The sequence below is a fragment of the Artemia franciscana genome, chromosome 16 (assembly GCF_032884065.1).
Source record: "Artemia franciscana chromosome 16, ASM3288406v1, whole genome shotgun sequence".
In the NCBI taxonomy this organism is placed as follows: Eukaryota; Metazoa; Arthropoda; class Branchiopoda; order Anostraca; family Artemiidae; genus Artemia; species Artemia franciscana.
In genome coordinates, this window is record NC_088878.1 from 29,642,463 (window position 1) to 29,659,983 (window position 17,521).

Consider the following 17,521-nt stretch of genomic DNA (forward strand, 5'->3'; position numbering starts at 1 on the left):
AATTTCGTCAGTCGACAAACATGACGTCAGTCGACAAACAACTTCATGACGGAATAATGCTCAATCCATATAATGACGTCAGTCGACAAACATGACGTCAGTCGACACAAAAACATGACGTCAGTCAACACACACACACATAAACAAACAACTTATTTTTATATATATAGATTACTAACTAAAAATGTAAATTAAAAAAAAAGTAAAATTTGGATTCTTGATGTCTGGAGTCAAAACAAAAGCCAAGCACCCAGAGTGAATTCTGCCGGTTTGAAAATTTTGGAACAGTTCGTGGTAACAAACTGTATATAAGGATCGACACGGCTAAATAGTAACCAAAACTTTTTAAAACCGAATTTTGATGTTAATAGATATTTCGATGACTTATTATTAGTTTAGTGCTATCCATCAAAGGCTAAGAGCTTGAGAAAATTTGCCAGATTTTAGAAAAAGTGGTAAAACAACCCCTTAACCGTCAAAGAATCTTAATGAAAATTGCACCCCTAGATGCAGCATATCAGAGAACTTTACAAAAGAGGTTTCAATTTCCTACCCGTAAAAATGTGGGAATTAGTATTTTTTGCCAGAAGAAAGATCATGGATATATATTCATTTGTATTTTATTTTCAGGCGTGATCATCTCGATCCAAAAGTAGTAGAATATCGCGAGAAGGATCAGTAGAGCAGATACTGAAACATTTATTGCCCTTTTTAAGTGACAAAAATATTTTTAAGGGCAAATAGTCCCCTCCTAAACCTTTTTTCCCATAAGATGTCTGATCAAAATTTTCAGATAGCCATTTTGTTTAGTATAGCTAAATAGTACAATAAATATGTCTTTGGGGATGACTTGACCCTCCAGAACCATCGGAGGAAAGACCGCAAATTCTGAAATTTGCCCAATGTTTGCATATAGTATTTGTTGTACGGAAATATACCGACATTTTTCAAAGTGACAGGGAGATCTTCTGGGGATGGATTTTCTACGGGAAGAATTTTCCACTCGAATGGAAGTTTTCAGGAGATGAACTTTCCAAGGAAAATTTTACACGGGGAATTTGCATGGGGAAATGCGTAAACAAAACTCGTTTTATTTGTCTTATTTTCTCGTTAGCGAATCCATTTTATACGTAAAGATGCTTTGGAAAAATTCCGTGAAAATTTCAGCGGAGTTAGAATTTTCTCGGGTATTTTTCGCGGAAGGGCTTCCTATGGGAAAAACTCTACATGGGGGATTTATCGCCAGGAAAAATTCTGCATGGGACATTTTCTGCAGGAAAAACTTTCCATTGGGTAAGGCGGTATCCAGAAAATATTTTACACACAGAGAAATTTCCTCAAAACCTTAAGCAACGACAAATTTTAAATAAAAACAAATCTTTCGTCAAATGCAAGTTTGCTAGGGAATAGTTTTCAGGCAAAATCGTGGATAATAAATTTTCTGACGGAATTGGTAGCGAGGATGAAATTGTCCGGGGTGAATTTCCCGGCGGAAAAATTTTACGTGGGAGGAACTTTCTGAGAAGAAATTATTTTTGTGAGGGGAATTTCCACGGAGGTGGCCACATTTTCAGAATATTTTTGAAAAAATATCAAAAATTAAACAAAAAAGCAACTTTTCCACTGAAAATAAAGAGCAGCGTTGAAACTAAAAACAAGCAAAATTGTCTGATTAGAATCAAAACCTTTTTAAAAAAATTATTTAAAAAGTTTAAAAATCCAGCTGATGCTACAAGCCCACCTCATATACAGAATAATTTCTGTTCGTTTTAGTTTTTAATGTTCCTCCTTACTTTCTGTAAAAAAAAAAACAATTTTTTCTTTATCCTAGTTAAGGAAAAAGTTATGGTACTCGTACAGAAGGAGTTGTCGTAGAAACATCAAAAGGAGCTGATTCGATTGGAAATCAGAAATTCTATGCATTAAATACAAAATGTATTTCGAAAAAGCTCTTTTTATTGGATATGAGTTTTAGTGCTCCTTTTAAGATTCAAAAGTTATTGAAGGGCATCCCAGCTTATCTCGCGAAACACAGACTAAAATGGTTGGGAAAAAGCTACCAAATCAAAAGGAAATACTGACACTTATGCTGAACCCACCTGCCTAGAAGAATCCTAGTTGGAATATGAGCCTTAGGCTTCCAGAAGAAGTTACATGTTTTTATGAGTTTTGTACTCTCATGCTATTTCACTCTGGATGGATGCATTACATGAAGTTTTTCGGTTTTATTATATTTGAACTTAACTGACTACTTTGAAAAAGGTTTACAAGTCGTAAAAAACTAGTTTCTGAGATTACAAGATGGACAGATTACAGAAAAAATATGGACATAATTTGGCTAAAAATGACACATTTTTGGATGCCATATTAATGGAACGAAAACTTATCAAACTAATTCGACCTCGAATTCAAATACGATAAACGTGAATATAGAAAAGTAAAAACACCATTTCTTAAAGCCTGTTATTTCAGTAAGTTGGTCCTTCCTAAATTTTGTACTTAAAAGTTAAGATATATGTTAAATTTAGAGCCTGACTTTTTATTAGTTTTTTTTTATCAATCTTGGAAAGTAGGTCAAGTGAGGAAGGTGAAACAAAACCAGTTAGCATGGTCAATAATCCTTCATAGGATATTGGTGGTCACCAATCTTCACCTCTACAAATTAAGTATGTAGATCTCATGTTTACAATCTTTAGAAGGAAACACCAAAGTTCTGAAAAATTTCTAAAATACTTACATAAGCCTAGACTTTGCTGTTCCTGAGACTGTGTTGAGGCTTACTTTACACATGCTGTAAATGTTCAAATATGCTTCATAAATTATATATTCTCACAAAATTTCCCATATGCTAATTTTTTCTTAAAATTGTAATAGAAAACAAGAACTATGAATTGCAAGTGTTTGAGTTTAGAATAGGGTATGAAGAATGTGCTGACAAAGTATCAGACCAGTGGCGCCATTTCAGAAAACCTTAGGGGGGGGGCAAAAATCGATTTTGGGCCCCCATCCAGCCTTTAAAATTTTAAAATTTTCAAACATGCCTTTAGGTACCATACTACCTTTGGGGTTCGCATTTTGCAGCTTATTTAGGGACCAAAAACAGTACCAAAATAGAGCATTTACTGTATAAATCAGAAACGTACGTACAGTTACTTCAGCAATGGATATCTCCTTTGCTTCATTTTTGTGAAGTCGTCGACAAGCTTCTCAAAGTTGAGCTCCTTCACTGCAGCTTTCTCAGAGAATATAAGCAGCAAATGCAAAAGTCACTCGTTTTCCATCGTTGTCTGGAGGTAGTCCTTCACAAACGTCAACACAGAGAAAAAACATTCATTTGAGCACGTTGTGAGCGGGAGTGTGCGGACTACCCTGACGACCTTAAGAAGCTCAGAATAAGCTTCTTTCAATCCTCTGAGGCGTTCGAAGACATCTAAAGCGTTTGTTGGTTTCTGTGGAAGCTGCAACACAAATGCACGAGCTATTAAAGCTTGACACTTCAGCTGCATAGTATTGATTCCTGCCTGATCGAAGTATGTCGCGATCACAAGAAGTAAATCTGAGTCCATAAAATCTTTAGATTTTGGGTTAAGGCAACGTGTGGCTTCTACCACTGGCAGCTGGACAGAAAAACGCTCTTCAAACTCATTTAACACTCTGTCCAAAACCTCGTAGAACTCTCTCCGCATTTTGTCTTCCGTTGTTGTGCTTTCGGAGTCAATGTTGTGCTTTCCAATTGTTGTTGTCATCAAATAGTCTCTTAGTCTTCCGGATATCTTCTGAACTCGTTTTGATTTAACATAGCCAGATTTGGCCGCGAAAGGGGCAGCTGGAAGGAGGTACTGGAAACCGTGTTGCACATCTGGGGATTAAACAAATAGGTTTATTTTGCTGAAACTTGGAAGTTACAACAGTCATCTGCTCCAGATGATCCGAGGCGATGCCAGAAATGCACCAACTTGAGTGAAACTGCATATTCTATTTCTAGCTCCAAACCGCATTTTTGGGGTGGCGGGTGTGGTTTGTGACGGGCTCATCTTTGTTGTACTGCCTACTCGTAACAAGTGCCATATGAGCTCATAGCTCTTGTTCTGGTTCGTTCAGTAAGATTGGTTGATGAAACAAAATTTAAAATATGGTAGATTTACTTACAGTCGGTTTGAAAAACGAAGCCAATCATTGTTGCATCTTTATTTCTTCTTCTTTCCTTTGGGCTTTTATTTTCCTTTTTTTGCACCACTCGCACCGGATGAACTCATGTTTCAATAATCTGATTTGAACTTGAACACAACTCAACACTGTTTCACGGTTCTTTATTTGATGAAGGGTAACGAGAAACTAAATACAAAACTGGAATGACACCCTGGTCTGGATACCCGACTGACGGGATTCATTAATCACTGGAGAGACTTCAATGTCACAGAAGTACTCCGAGCCCAGAAAGGACTTTACAAACCCCTGCCAAAAGGGTGACCATAAATTAATTAGGGAGAACAGCAAAAACAGGATACTTTCTTGAAATGCAATAATCGTCAAGTATCTTGAATTTGCTATTTAGTAATAATTCACAGTAGAAATACAGTAAAAAAAGAGAAAAAAGTAGAATAAGGACGAATAAACAAAGAATTACGTGGTTGAAATTGGGCCCCTCCAGAAATCAGGGGGGGGCCATGGCCCCCCCCCCCTGCCTCCCCCAAATGGCGCCACTGTATCAGACTGTGCCAAAAGATGCAGAACCTTAGGGGGAGCTCCAAAAACTAAGAACTTCAAACTTGAGCAGAACTTAGAACTTTTGGGGGAAGCCAACACCTCCCCCTACCCCCTTAGCTGCACCCTTGCTGAGAATCAGACTATACAAAATTCATTGAGTGCATGTCATTTTGACTATACCTATGTCAGAGGGGGTAAAGTAAAGTGATATGCAATCAGGAATGATATAAGTCAGTATTTTGAGTTCTTTTTTAAAGCTATCCTTCAAATTTCTGAAAAAGAAGATCAAATACTTACTTGGAGTTGGAATACTTTCAGCTCTGGATACTTTCAGCTCAACCACAACACCAAGCAAGAAATGTTGCCATTGAGATTGAAAATTTGGTTAATCAACTTGCAAAAAAGGGTATATCTGTTCTATTCAAATGGGTTCCAGCACACTGTGGTATAACAGGAAACAAATTAGCAGAACAGGCTGCAAAACAAGTCTCCCAACTAGGCCTGATCACTCAAACCCCTATTACTGGTCCTGAATTTCTTTCTTCAATCAGCTCAAAATTTTGGAAGAAGAAGAGGCTTGGCTCCATTCTCCCCATACTCAGCTCCTTGATCTCTATGATTATAAGCTGCCTTCAAAAGAAATGTACCTCACTTCTTGCATCCTTTCTACCTGCCTATTTCATCTTAGATATGGCCATGCAAAGACAAAATTAACACTATTCCAGTAGAAAATGGCTCCATCCCCCAACTGTGATACACGTGGAGTGTATGAAGATGTACATCACATCATAATGTGTAAAAATTGTATTACTTATTATTATTGTGTTGTACATGTATTTTAATTGCTGTTTGACAATGCATAGTTGCAGTATTTTCATTCCAGTTTTTCAACACAGGCAGTTGCTGCCGGCAAATAACCCCCCTTCATTAGCAAGTCAAGTGATACTGGTTTGGTTCAGTGAATACTGACTGAAGTGACACCCAAGCAAGCTAGTCAAACAGTTTATGGTAACAAACTGTAGTAAGGAGCAACCCAGCTCAATAGTAACCAAAACTCTAAAAAATGGAATTTTGATACCAATAATTACATATAAAAATTGTGTTTTAGTGCTGATTTTAAATATATAACTTTCATCAAGACTAGTCTTACCTATCAAAAGTTATGAGCCTGAGAAAATTTGCCTCATTTTAGAAAATAGGGGAAAACACCCCCTAAAAGTCATATAATCTTAACAAAAACACACCATCAGATTCAGCATATCAGAGAACCTTATTGTAGAAGTTTCAAGCTCCTATCTACAAAAATGTGGAATTTTGCATTTTTTGCCAGAAGACAGATCATGGATGCGTGTTTATTTGTTAGTTTTTTTTCCCAGGGGTGATTGTATTGACCCAGTGGTCCTAGAATGTCACAAGAGGGCTCATTCTAATGGAAATTAAAAGTTCTAGTGCCCTTTTTAAGTGACCCAAAAAACTAAAGGGCACCTAGGCCCCCTCCCATGCTCATTTTCCCCCCAAAGTCACTGGATCAAAATTTTGAGATAGCCATTTTATTCACCATAGTCGAAAAACCTAATAACAATGTCTTTGGGGACAACTTACTCCCCTGCAATCCCCATGGGAGGGGTTGCAAGTTACAAACTTTGACCTGTGTTTACATATAGTAATGGTTACTGGGAGGTGTATGGACGTTTTCAGGGGGATTTTTTTGATTGGGGGGGGAGAGTTGAGGTGGGAGGGGGCTACGTGGGAGGATCTTCCATGGAAAAAATTCTCATGGGGGAAGAGACTTTCAAAGAAGGGGGCACAGGATTCTCTTGCATTATTTAAAAAAACAATGAAAAAATAAATATGAATTTTTTTTCTGCTGAAAGTGAGGAGCAGCATTAAAACTTAAAACAAGCAGAAATTATTACACATATGAGGTGTTTACCTCCTTTTAATACCTTGCTCTTTATGCTAAAGTATTTTTAGTAATTTCAACTATTTATTCTATAGCCTTTGTGATTCAAGGGTCATTCTTGTGGAATTGGGGCAAAATTTAAGCTTTAGTGTAAAGAGCAAGGTATCGACAAGGGTGAACCCCCTCATATACACAATAAAAACATACAAATATAGAAGTTTGATATGCAAGTTAATTCGTAGGCTAAATTATGTATGTTTTTTACTAATGGAAATGTTCATAAAAATTAAAAGTTCTAGTTGCCTTTTTAAGTAAAAATTCATTTTCATTTTTTATATTTGGAGAGCCAAGATCAAAACATGCATTAATTAAAAAACATCCAGAAATTAAATAAAAAAACAAGTTTTTTTAAATGAAAGTAAGGAGCAACATTAAAACTTAAAACAAGCAGAAATTACTCCATATATGAAAGGGGCTTTTCCTCTTCAATGCCCCACTCTTTACGCTAAAGTTTTTTACTGTTTTAAGAGGTAGAGTTAAGAGAAAAAGTCAAACCTTAGCATAAAGAGCAAGGCGTTGAAGAGGAAAAGCCCCTTTCATATATAGAGTAATTTCTGTTTGTTTTAAGTTTTCATTTTGCTCCTTACTTTCATTTAAAAAAACTTGTTTTTCTTATTTAATGACTATAGAAGCCACAGAACAATTGAGTGATTCAAACATATATGACCTATTGGTTGAACACATTAAACCCAAAACAACAGCAACAACAAATACTTTCTTAATCAATTCTGTAACTTAATAGACCGTACACTGATCAATATATTTAATTTTAACTTGAAATCAACAAATTCAGTTTTTAAAATATTTATTTATACTAACAAAATTTCCACTTGTTAATTGTCAAGGTTTGGCATTGCAACACTGGTGAAATTTTGGTAAGGCCATAGGAACTTCATAATTTTGAGACCAAAAGGAAAATGTAGTCCTTGCATGTGAATAGAACCATGAAGGGTACAGAAGGCTTTCATTAAGAATGTCCTGGTTGCTTTAGATAGGCTTGGCTATAGGAATAACTTTTGTTTAAGCCTAAATGTTGAATTATCAGATTTCCTAGATAGTATTCAGCCTAGTACAGATAGCATAGTACTAAGGACCGTTCATGCTAGTGAATAAGGCATTTAATTCATAGAATTATGTAGCCTACCCTATAGGCCTACATGAAAATCTGTAGTAAAATTTGTACATGCTTCTCTCAGTGTTTTACAAATTAAAAGAGATAAATCTTATTTTCCGTATTTCAAATTGTGTGTGGGGTATTCAAAGACAATTGGCAGCAAACTTTTGTGTCAGTATTTAAGCACAAAAAGAAGAAAAGTCTAATATTTATTTTGTCAAAATGAGTTAATGAACTGGAAAACAGGAATTTTAGGATTTTTTTGTATTGATATTGTAAGAAAGAGAGAGTACCAACTCTGTTAATGTAGCAAAATGGTTGTTGTGCAAGCCACAACAATTTTAAACTTCCTGTCATATTGAAAACATTTGTTGCACAAATATTTCCAACTGTGACCAGGCATGGAGAATAAGGATTATACATGTACAGCTTATTTTTATTTTTTTAATATGTAAGCCTGAAAGATCCTTTATATAAATCTAACTACATGGTGTCCAAGGATTGTTTTGTTAAGTTTCTAAATAGTTCATTACAAAACTTCTTACAGAGATGTATTTAATAAAAATATTTTTTTTTCAAGGTTAGGCAGTGCTTGTATTCTTGGGGCTTTAACCAGGAGAAAGAATTGCAATTAATTCTTAATGTTTTTGGGTAAGTTCCAGTAGGTTTAAGGGGTTATTCTTGCTTACAAGACAGAAATTAGATTGAAAAATGTAATTGTTAAGACAATTTGGGTAGATAAAATAGCCTGTTTAACCCAATTTTGTGTTAATGATTTATGTAAGACAACATCTAAAGGAAACCATATAATGTTTTGAAAATGACCTCCAAATGTTCTAAAAAACTAAATTGCATCATCTTTAAAGGTTGATTTGCTTCACTTTACCCCTCCCCCGCCCCCTTAAACAAACTCATAGCCCAAGTTATACGTTATGTGCTATTCATATTATGAATAATGTACTCTTTTCTTTATATCAATTTAAAAGCACATGGTTAACAAGTAGTTGGAAGAAATTAGTTTCACTATTGTAAATATAATTAAAAAAAACTATTAAAAAAGGTTTTGAAGATAGAAAAATTTCTGAAAGTTATAAAAGTTTGTTTCCTGACTCCCTACTAAGCCATAAGTAGGCTGTGAAAATTGATTTGATGTTTGTTGTGTGTGTAAAGGGCACTACTAACCACAACAACAATAATAACATACATAATTTGGGTTATATATTTGTCCATTAGGGGGCTGTGGTCAGTAAAGCAATGCAAAGCAGCCTTTAGTAATCATATCACTAAGTATTTTAGAATGTAAAAAAAATAGTTTTTAGAGTTATACATAAAATCTCTTAGGTATGGATCATTTTGATGAATTTTGTCTTAAGGAGAACAAGAGAGGCAATGGGGACCACATAATCAAATGGATAGGAAAAACTCTCCTGGACTTAGATTATACAGATAATTTAAGCATCTTAGATGAAAATATGAGCAAAATGAACAAACTTTTAGAGGTTTTGCAAGTTCAGGGTGCTAGAATATGTTCGGAAATTAATGTTAAGAAGATTAAGTCACTAATGCTAGAAGGAAGTGAAGATGCAAAGGTGACGTTGGGTAACGAAAAGATTGACCAGGTGGACAGCTTCACTTAAAAAAAGGTGAAGAATGCAGCATGGGACTTTACAGTCCCTACTGGCCATGCTGATCTCTGTTTCTTGTCCCTTTGGCCAGGAAGTGCAATGGGGGGGGGGCTGGGGGCCACTAGCCTGTGGTTGTGAACACCCTTCCTATTCACCTTCCCCAGATTTCTCCAGGTACCCATTTAGAGCTTACAGAGTCAAACAACTGACCCATGTCTCAAACCAAATAATTTCTAAACCCAACCAAATACACTAAATGTCTTCCAAACCAAATACAATAGGATTCAAACCCTTGCCCTCTCAAACAAAAGATCCTAAATCCAGCGCACCAATCCATTTGGTTAGGATGGCTTCACTTACCTTGGCAGTATTATTCATAAAGACTGCTGGAGCATTGAAGATGTTAAAATTAAGAGTAGCCAAGGCTCAGGGTGATTTTTCACAGTTAAAAAAAAGTCTTGAAGAATGGCAAAATAAGTTTGTAAACCAAGATTAGAATAATGGATGTTACAGTGATGACAGTGCTCACATATGGCTCTGAAGCATGGGCCCACTGAAAAGCAAATGAAGATTTGTTGGATATTTTCCAGAAAAATTGCCTACAGACTGTTCTGGGTACCTGGCTGACATACTGTATTTCAAACAGTAGGCTGTACAAAAAGTGTAGCCTATTTTAATCTTGCTTTCTAGGGCTATACTGAGAGAAGGGTTGAGATGGCTAGGACACATTCTGTTGCTGAAGGATGACGTATTGACAAAGATCATTCTTTTTGGCACTATCAAGGGCTAAATGGAAAGTAGGTCATCCCTGGTTAAGGTGGGATGATGGTATAAAGAAAGATTTAAAGGAAATGGGAGCTTCCTGGGAGGGTGTAAAGATGGGGGCTTTGAATAGATTTGGATAGAGAGGGAGCCTGCATAGCTGTGTTGGTCTCAGGTGGCTTGGTTCTGTGGTTAGTTGTCAGTAGAATGAGTAGTAGTAATCATTTAGGTGTGGTTATGTATGAGACTGATATCTCCATTTTGTATATTGCTATGATATTGGACAGTAGCCTGATTCTTTTCTTCTTTAGTGTTTTAATGGCAGATGCTTATCAAGCAGTATATTTTAGGCTCTTAATTCATTATGTAAACTTACACTCCTAATGCAACCTTTAGTAAGATAGTAAAAAGCTGTTCAGCTATTATTTTATATTTGGCTTTTTATTTCTTGTGACAGAGGCTCTCTTTACAAGGCAGTTACAGTTTCTTATTTCTCTGCAGAAGAAACAGCCCTATCCTTTTTGAAAACCAGGTTAGCTATTACTGAGTAGCAAATCTAAACAGACATAGAAAGGCAATTCTTAGAGAGAGAAATAATTACATCTTTTTAAACCCTTTTCTTTTTTTACCCTGAAAAGTTCAGTGAAAAAGTGTTGTTTTTACCCTGATGCAACATCAAAATAAGCTTTTACAGTAGAGCTATGCAACAGATTTGAAGCCTTATCTGCACCAGAGGAGGCTGAATATGAAGCAGTATGGGAACCTGTGAAGGAATGCTTTAAGGCTCTTTGTTACATTAATGGATCATCCGTTTGTATGGCCAAATTATTCAATTTGATTGGGCAGTCTTGCTGTAACCGGTATGGCTTTGACAAGAGATCTGAATTAATGACTGAAAACTAAAAGCCAAAACTTGCTTTTCAGAAATCTTAGAAAAACCATTTAACTTCTCCCGTTTTTTTTTTGCCAGAGATAGAGATATTCTGATTTAATGAAACTTACATCATTTGAAAGTATAAGTTTAGCTTTTATTTATTGAATGGAGCAGAATTTTCTTTTTGAAGTTCAGGAAAGGTTAGTCTCTAAAAATGTTATCATGTACCCGTCTGAAAAGCGTTAATCATCTCAAAAGAAGTATTATACAATAATGTGATAGCCTTGGAAGTTTCCTGTTGTGCCAACTGCTTTGATTGAAAACTGCATGGACACAGGATGCACATTATTTATGCTGTATATACATTAATTAGACAATATTTTGCTCAATAATTAGTAAGAGATTACAGTTTTTTTTAACTAGCCTTGTCAGCTATTTGAGCTTCAGACATATTTTTCTACTAAAATTTTAGTAAAAAACAGCTTTTTGTACTAAAATTAATTTGGAAGCTCCCTGTGGTGATGGGAAAACTTGCTAATTAGCCCTTTGTGTTTGAGACTGTCAGCTGATGCTGAGGCATGTAAAATGAGAATAATAGTATTAAATATCCTTAAATAAAACAAATCAACCTTAGGCTCGCATGGGAGCCGAAAAAACCAGTGGGCTGTTGTAACAAGCTGTTGCTTGTTACAGTAGTTCTTCTAATTTTTCTTAATACAAAATCTTTTAATTTTTCTTAATAGAAGAAAGAAAGATGAGAGTTTCTATCCTCCTGCAACAAGTCCCTGGTCATCTTGTTTTCCAGCATTTACTAGTTAAAAAACAAACATTAAAATTTGGAAAACATTACAAAAAATACATGATAATGTATTTTTTTTCAGAGTGAAGTTTCATTTATTTACAATAAAATCGTTTTTTGAAACAATTTGAAAAGAAATCGGTAAATAATTTACTTTAGATCATCACAATATGGTTGTATTTGTTGCATCTTTGAATGTTTTCAGGAAAGCAATTATCAGAGCTTGTTTCATCAGCACTTCCCCTTTTAAATCTTTGTTCGTTTTAATTTTTAAAATTGCTCTGTACTTATATTCGAAAAAAAAGCTTACTTTAAAATATAATAATTATCATGCAATTCCCTCAAGTTTGATTGTTATTTACAGTTTCTTCCCCTCAACAATTGAACATTATATATTCGAGCATAAATAGTATCCCCCCCTGAACCTTAAGAAGAGTGGGAGGGTCAAAATCAGCAAAAGATATGTTTTAGCCACTTTATTTCTCTTTTCCCTGGGAGAATCCTCCTCTCTCCATGGTCTTAATACAGACATCTATAATTTTTTTTGAAGGTTTTGCTTTTGTCTGCTTTCTTTTCAGGTATAGATGAAATTCTCATTTTAGTTTTTCTTGTTTTCTTTTTCAGGTCTAACTAAAATGAAAGTTCTTGAAAAAAAGCTAGTTGTCGAAGAAGTTGAACAGGTACTTGACCCAGAATGTGTTAATATTGAAGATTCATACATTCCTAACCCAACATCTATGGTTCCAACCTTTGATAATTTGACCGAGTATTCATTCGAAACTGACAATTTGGCTCTAAAAAACAATACAGACTATTACAAACTCTTAAGGACACTATCCATTCTAGAGGGACAAAGAAATTTAGTTGTATCTAACTTGGAAAAACTATCAGAATTGCTTGAAAATTCTCAAAAGAATCCTCTGGAGCAAGTTGACTTATTGAAAAAGGGGGAATTTTTCTCACCACCACGGGTGGAGATCACAGAGCTTCCAGTTGTTGACTGGTCTAAGTATGGTGTTAATGTCCCTGAATTTATATTGGAGGCAAAACCAACCTTCAGTCAGAATAGCCAAAATGATACTCAAATTAAGAATATCAATGGAAAGATGGTTGTCAGAGGCAGAATTTTTGATGAATCTAAGCCTGTCACCTTCAATCAGGTAATACTTTTTCTTAGTGTGTCTTCATATTCTGTCTATTTTGATATATTTCTGTCTGTCTGTACTGTCTATTTGTATTCTATCTAGCTCCCCATTCAAATAGAATTTTGGATGAATATAAGCCAATTACTTTTGATCAGAAAGCAATTTTCCATAGTTTGCCTTCTCTCTATTTTGACTTATTTCTATTTGTCTATTTCTATTCTGTCTCTATCATCAAACAGGATTTTCATGAATATAAGCCTGTCACCTTTACTCATGTAATATAATTGTTGTGTCACGTTACATAATTGTCATCAGACTTTGTCTATTTCGATTTATTTCTATTTCTATCGATATTTTTTTCTTCTGTCTATTTCCATGATCAAATACAACTTCTAATGAATCTAAGACTTTCACCTTTAATCATGTAATATAATTGTTGTATCAAGTTTCATAATTGTCATCACACTCTGTCTATTTCGATTTATTTCTATTTCTATTTGTCTTTGTCTCTTCTGCCTGTTTCCATCATCAAATAGAATTTCTGATGAATCTACGCCTACCACCATTAATCATGTAATGGTTTTTCGTAGTGTTTCTTCTAATTCTGTCTATTTTGTTTATTTCAGTTTTGTTTAAATTAAAATCATAGCTCTTTTTAATGAAGTAAATAGCAGGATTCAAATTCAAAACAAACAGAAATTACCCTGAACATGATTGAGACTATTTTTCCCCCAGCTCTTCATCCGTTTATACTAAAGTATAACCAGTTTTTAATTGAAAGCCTGTAAAAATGATAAAAAAAATTGTCATTTGGTAATTGCAAGAGTTTATTTACCAATTGCCTTTAAAAACACTTGAATTAATTAAATCATTGTTTAAATCAAATTTAAATAAATAATTGCTTTATTCTAAAGGTACTGCAAAAAAAGAGAAAAAAAGTATCATTTATCATAATGCTCTTCTAGAATAATATCTATTTTGAAAGCACTGATGGAAAATGTCAAAGTCAAGCTATAATCATATAAATAAAAATAATTTATAGTTAACCTTTATACATAACAAAGGTGCACGAAGAGGAGTGTAAACAAAACAAAAAAAAAGAAAGGGAAACAAACAGAAATTACATACAAATACTGAAAACTTTAAACACTCAATCAACAACGGTCAAATACTATGAGAACCTAGAGTACATGTAACTTACATGCACACGCTACATTACATTAACACAACTTTTTTACACTAAAGTATAACCAGTATTTAATTGAAAGCCTATAAAAATGTAAAAAATTGCCATTTAGTAATTGCAAAAGTTTGTTTACCAATTGCCTTTAAAAACACTTGAATGAACTAGTTTATTGTTAAATCAACTTCAAATAAATAAGTGCTAAACAATATGAAAAACGAAAAGGACACTGACAAAAATGACGCCCAAATACTGACAACTTTAAACACTCAATCAACAACGGTCAAATACTATGATAACTTACAACGCTAAGCACTTGATAAAGAGACTCATCAAAAAGAAGAAAATCGATAAAGAGAAAAATATAAAAAAAGATAAAGAGAAAAACGAATATTTAAATGCAGCTGTCAGTAAATCTACGCGACAGTTCATTCAGTTCAGTTTTGAAACTGAACTGAAAAAACTGAAACTGTTCATTCAGTTTTGACAAGTCTTAAAAAAACACCACACAATCCAGAAATGTAACTATCACAAGTCCAAATAGGAATACTGGGAAAATACTCGTAAATAATAGATGGTATAATAATAATTATGTTTAGTTGTAATAATAGATGTAAATACTTGTAAATAAGAAATAATAAAAGGGTATGTTGTAGTACAAAAGTAGAACCATCGGATTTGCTCTTAAATTTACTTTTATATTTGTAATGACTTTTTTGATTGAAGAGCGGTAGCCCCCCTCATATGTCTGTTAACTCCTTGTCCTTTGAATTTTAGTATTACTCTTTAATATTATTTCATTATCTTTAATTTATTTTATTAATGTATTAAATATTTACGAACTATACGGCTATGTATAATTAATTAATAGCTTAATAATTATTAACTATTTTAATTTAATTGTTTAAATACTATTATTTCATTATTTTAAATTTATTTTATTAATGTTTTAAATAATTATTAACTATTTTCACTTATTATATTCTGATCACTGTAAAATTTTTATTATACCACTTAGAAATCGGAGTGCTTCCACTATTTTGCCAAAATTTTCAAATAAGAATGTGGTTAGCTTGAATATTCTATCCATAAACAATGTCGAATATTTTAAATGCACTAATAGTCAAAAATTGAGCGTAATCTTGGACACACATTTAAAGCCTGAGCCTTATCTTGGGCAATGCTATCTAATGTTGGACAAGTAATCTTATAGTTACAGCAAAATATCAAAGTCACAGACGGGATTCTTGTGCATATTTAAACCAAGACACACGCTGTGAAGACGAATAATTGTGCTTGAATGGGCTAGGCTTTGATCTAAACTTAAACGTTGAAAAACAAAGTTTCCTAGTTTGTAGTCAGCCAATCCCAACCAGCATGATCCTAACAATCAGCCAATCTCAACTACCTAAACCTATATATATTATGTCCAAGATAAGGAGTTTTGTATCCATTGTTAAGAAAAATGCTTGTTAAAAAATATGTATTCTTAAAAAATGTTGAAATTCATTGTTACATTATTAAAATTTGTGTCCATTGTTAAGAAAAATGCTTGTTAAAAAAATGTTCATTGTTTTTCAAGATATTTGTCAAAGATTAGGCACTAACTGAGTACTGAGGGCCTTATTCTATATTTCATTATTTTCCACTGGAGAACTATATCGACTTCCAATAATAGATTATGTTTTATCAAAATAGGATCCCAGGCTGAAAGACAAGAAAGGGGCCTTGTTATCCACTCCTAAATCACCCTTAACTCACAAAAAGGTCACTATAGTTCTTAATTTCTTTTTGAGAGAGCCCTCTTCCAATATTGTACAACCATCGATGAAATGTGTGCAACCCGTGACTGTAGCTGATATTTCATCGTTTGTTCTTATGAAAAGGTCCATGGGATGTAATGTGTTAAAATAAAGCTTCTTTGTGACAAGATTCACACTTTCATAATGCAATGGACTGATGCACTTTTTTATTTGAAATGGGTCATTTGCAAAAGTCATGGAAGTTTCCTGAAATATCTAATATTATTAGCTAATGCGTAATGAGAAAACAAGTTTTGCGAAAATTACACCTCATGAATAAGGTATTGTTAACTCTATTCTTGGTTTCTGCTTCAGATCCTGCCTTTTTTAGCAATATGCTGTCGCTGTAGTACTCGTTATCTTACACGGTAGATTGTTTGAAATTTATCTCATCTTTGTGATGTACTCCCGCCTTATTTTGGAAGCCCCTCTTTCAATTCTCTGGTCATTTCTATGATTCTTGACATTTTTCTGATGTTTCTGTAACGATTCTTGACATTCTGTGACGGTTATCTCCGTGATTTGTGTGATCCTCATTGAGGCTGGATTTACTGCACCTAGAAGAATATTCTTTTTTGTCACCCAATACATGAGCAGCAAATTTGTGACAAGATTTTTTCAGTGTAACTTGGTTCTTTCCTCTTGTTGAGGAACATACTTGGATGTTGTATTTAAATGTTATTTTTCCGTTTATGAGAAATTAAAAAATATATACTATATTATAAAAAATCACAAAAATGGGTATCTCCAAATGACACATGGAGAATCTCAAGAGGTTAGACAGCAAGAGTGTATGAAAGCACAAGATGGATAACCTTCATTGCACTTGCTGGCTAAGGGGGTCATGAAACGGAGATCAGCGCCGCCATAGACTGATGAGTCTAATTCTGCACCCATGCCTATTTTAATTTTTTCAAGCAAATCAAAGATTTTTCTCGGATTTAGTAGAGCTTACTGTAATCGGTTGCAGTTGATTTTTGTCACTGACAGCCAACGCATGGTTTGATTGACCAAAAACCCTTGAAAGATAAAACTCGCTTGCATTCAACACTCACCCCTGCACTGCACTCATCCCTCTCCCCTACTTTCCCTACTCTCCCCTATTTTCTGCACTCAACCCTCTCCCCTACAAAAATCCTTCTTTGTTGGTCCTTCCCACTCTGTATTAAGTAAAAAAAACAGTTTTTTTTCGACTGAAAGTAAGCATTAACATAAAAACGAACTTAAATTATTATGTATATAAGGGAGGTGCCCCTCCTCAAAACCTCGCTCTTCAGGCTAAAGTTTTTGAGTACTTTTCAAAAAGCTTTTTATTGTTCCAATTAAACGACCCTTGCGTTTCACGAGTTGTTATTAAAGAATTGGGACACAATTTAAACTCTAGCGTAAAGAGCGAGGTTTTGAGGAGGGGGTACCTCCTTCATATACGTAATAATTTCTGTTCGTTTTAAAGTTGCTCCTTACTTTGAGATGAAAAAACTAGTTTTTGAATTTAATTTCTGATCTTTTTCTAAATGATGTCCTAAAATTTGGCTCCATCTCCGTGT

The 17,521-nt window shown here is 34.2% G+C and overlaps 1 protein-coding gene across 1 annotated transcript in view; it reads left to right on the forward strand.

The window, feature by feature from the left end:
- Positions 1–2,362: 2,362 nt before the first annotated feature.
- LOC136037323 (ZZ-type zinc finger-containing protein 3-like) overlaps positions 2,363–17,521 on the forward strand; it is a 39,726-nt gene continuing 24,567 nt past the window's right edge. The window contains exons 1-2 of the mRNA XM_065719991.1: positions 2,363–2,471; positions 12,469–13,004. Of these exons, the coding sequence (XP_065576063.1) occupies positions 12,480–13,004 (525 nt within the window). The 5' untranslated portion in view covers positions 2,363–2,471; positions 12,469–12,479. The remainder of the gene's footprint in view (positions 2,472–12,468; positions 13,005–17,521) is intronic.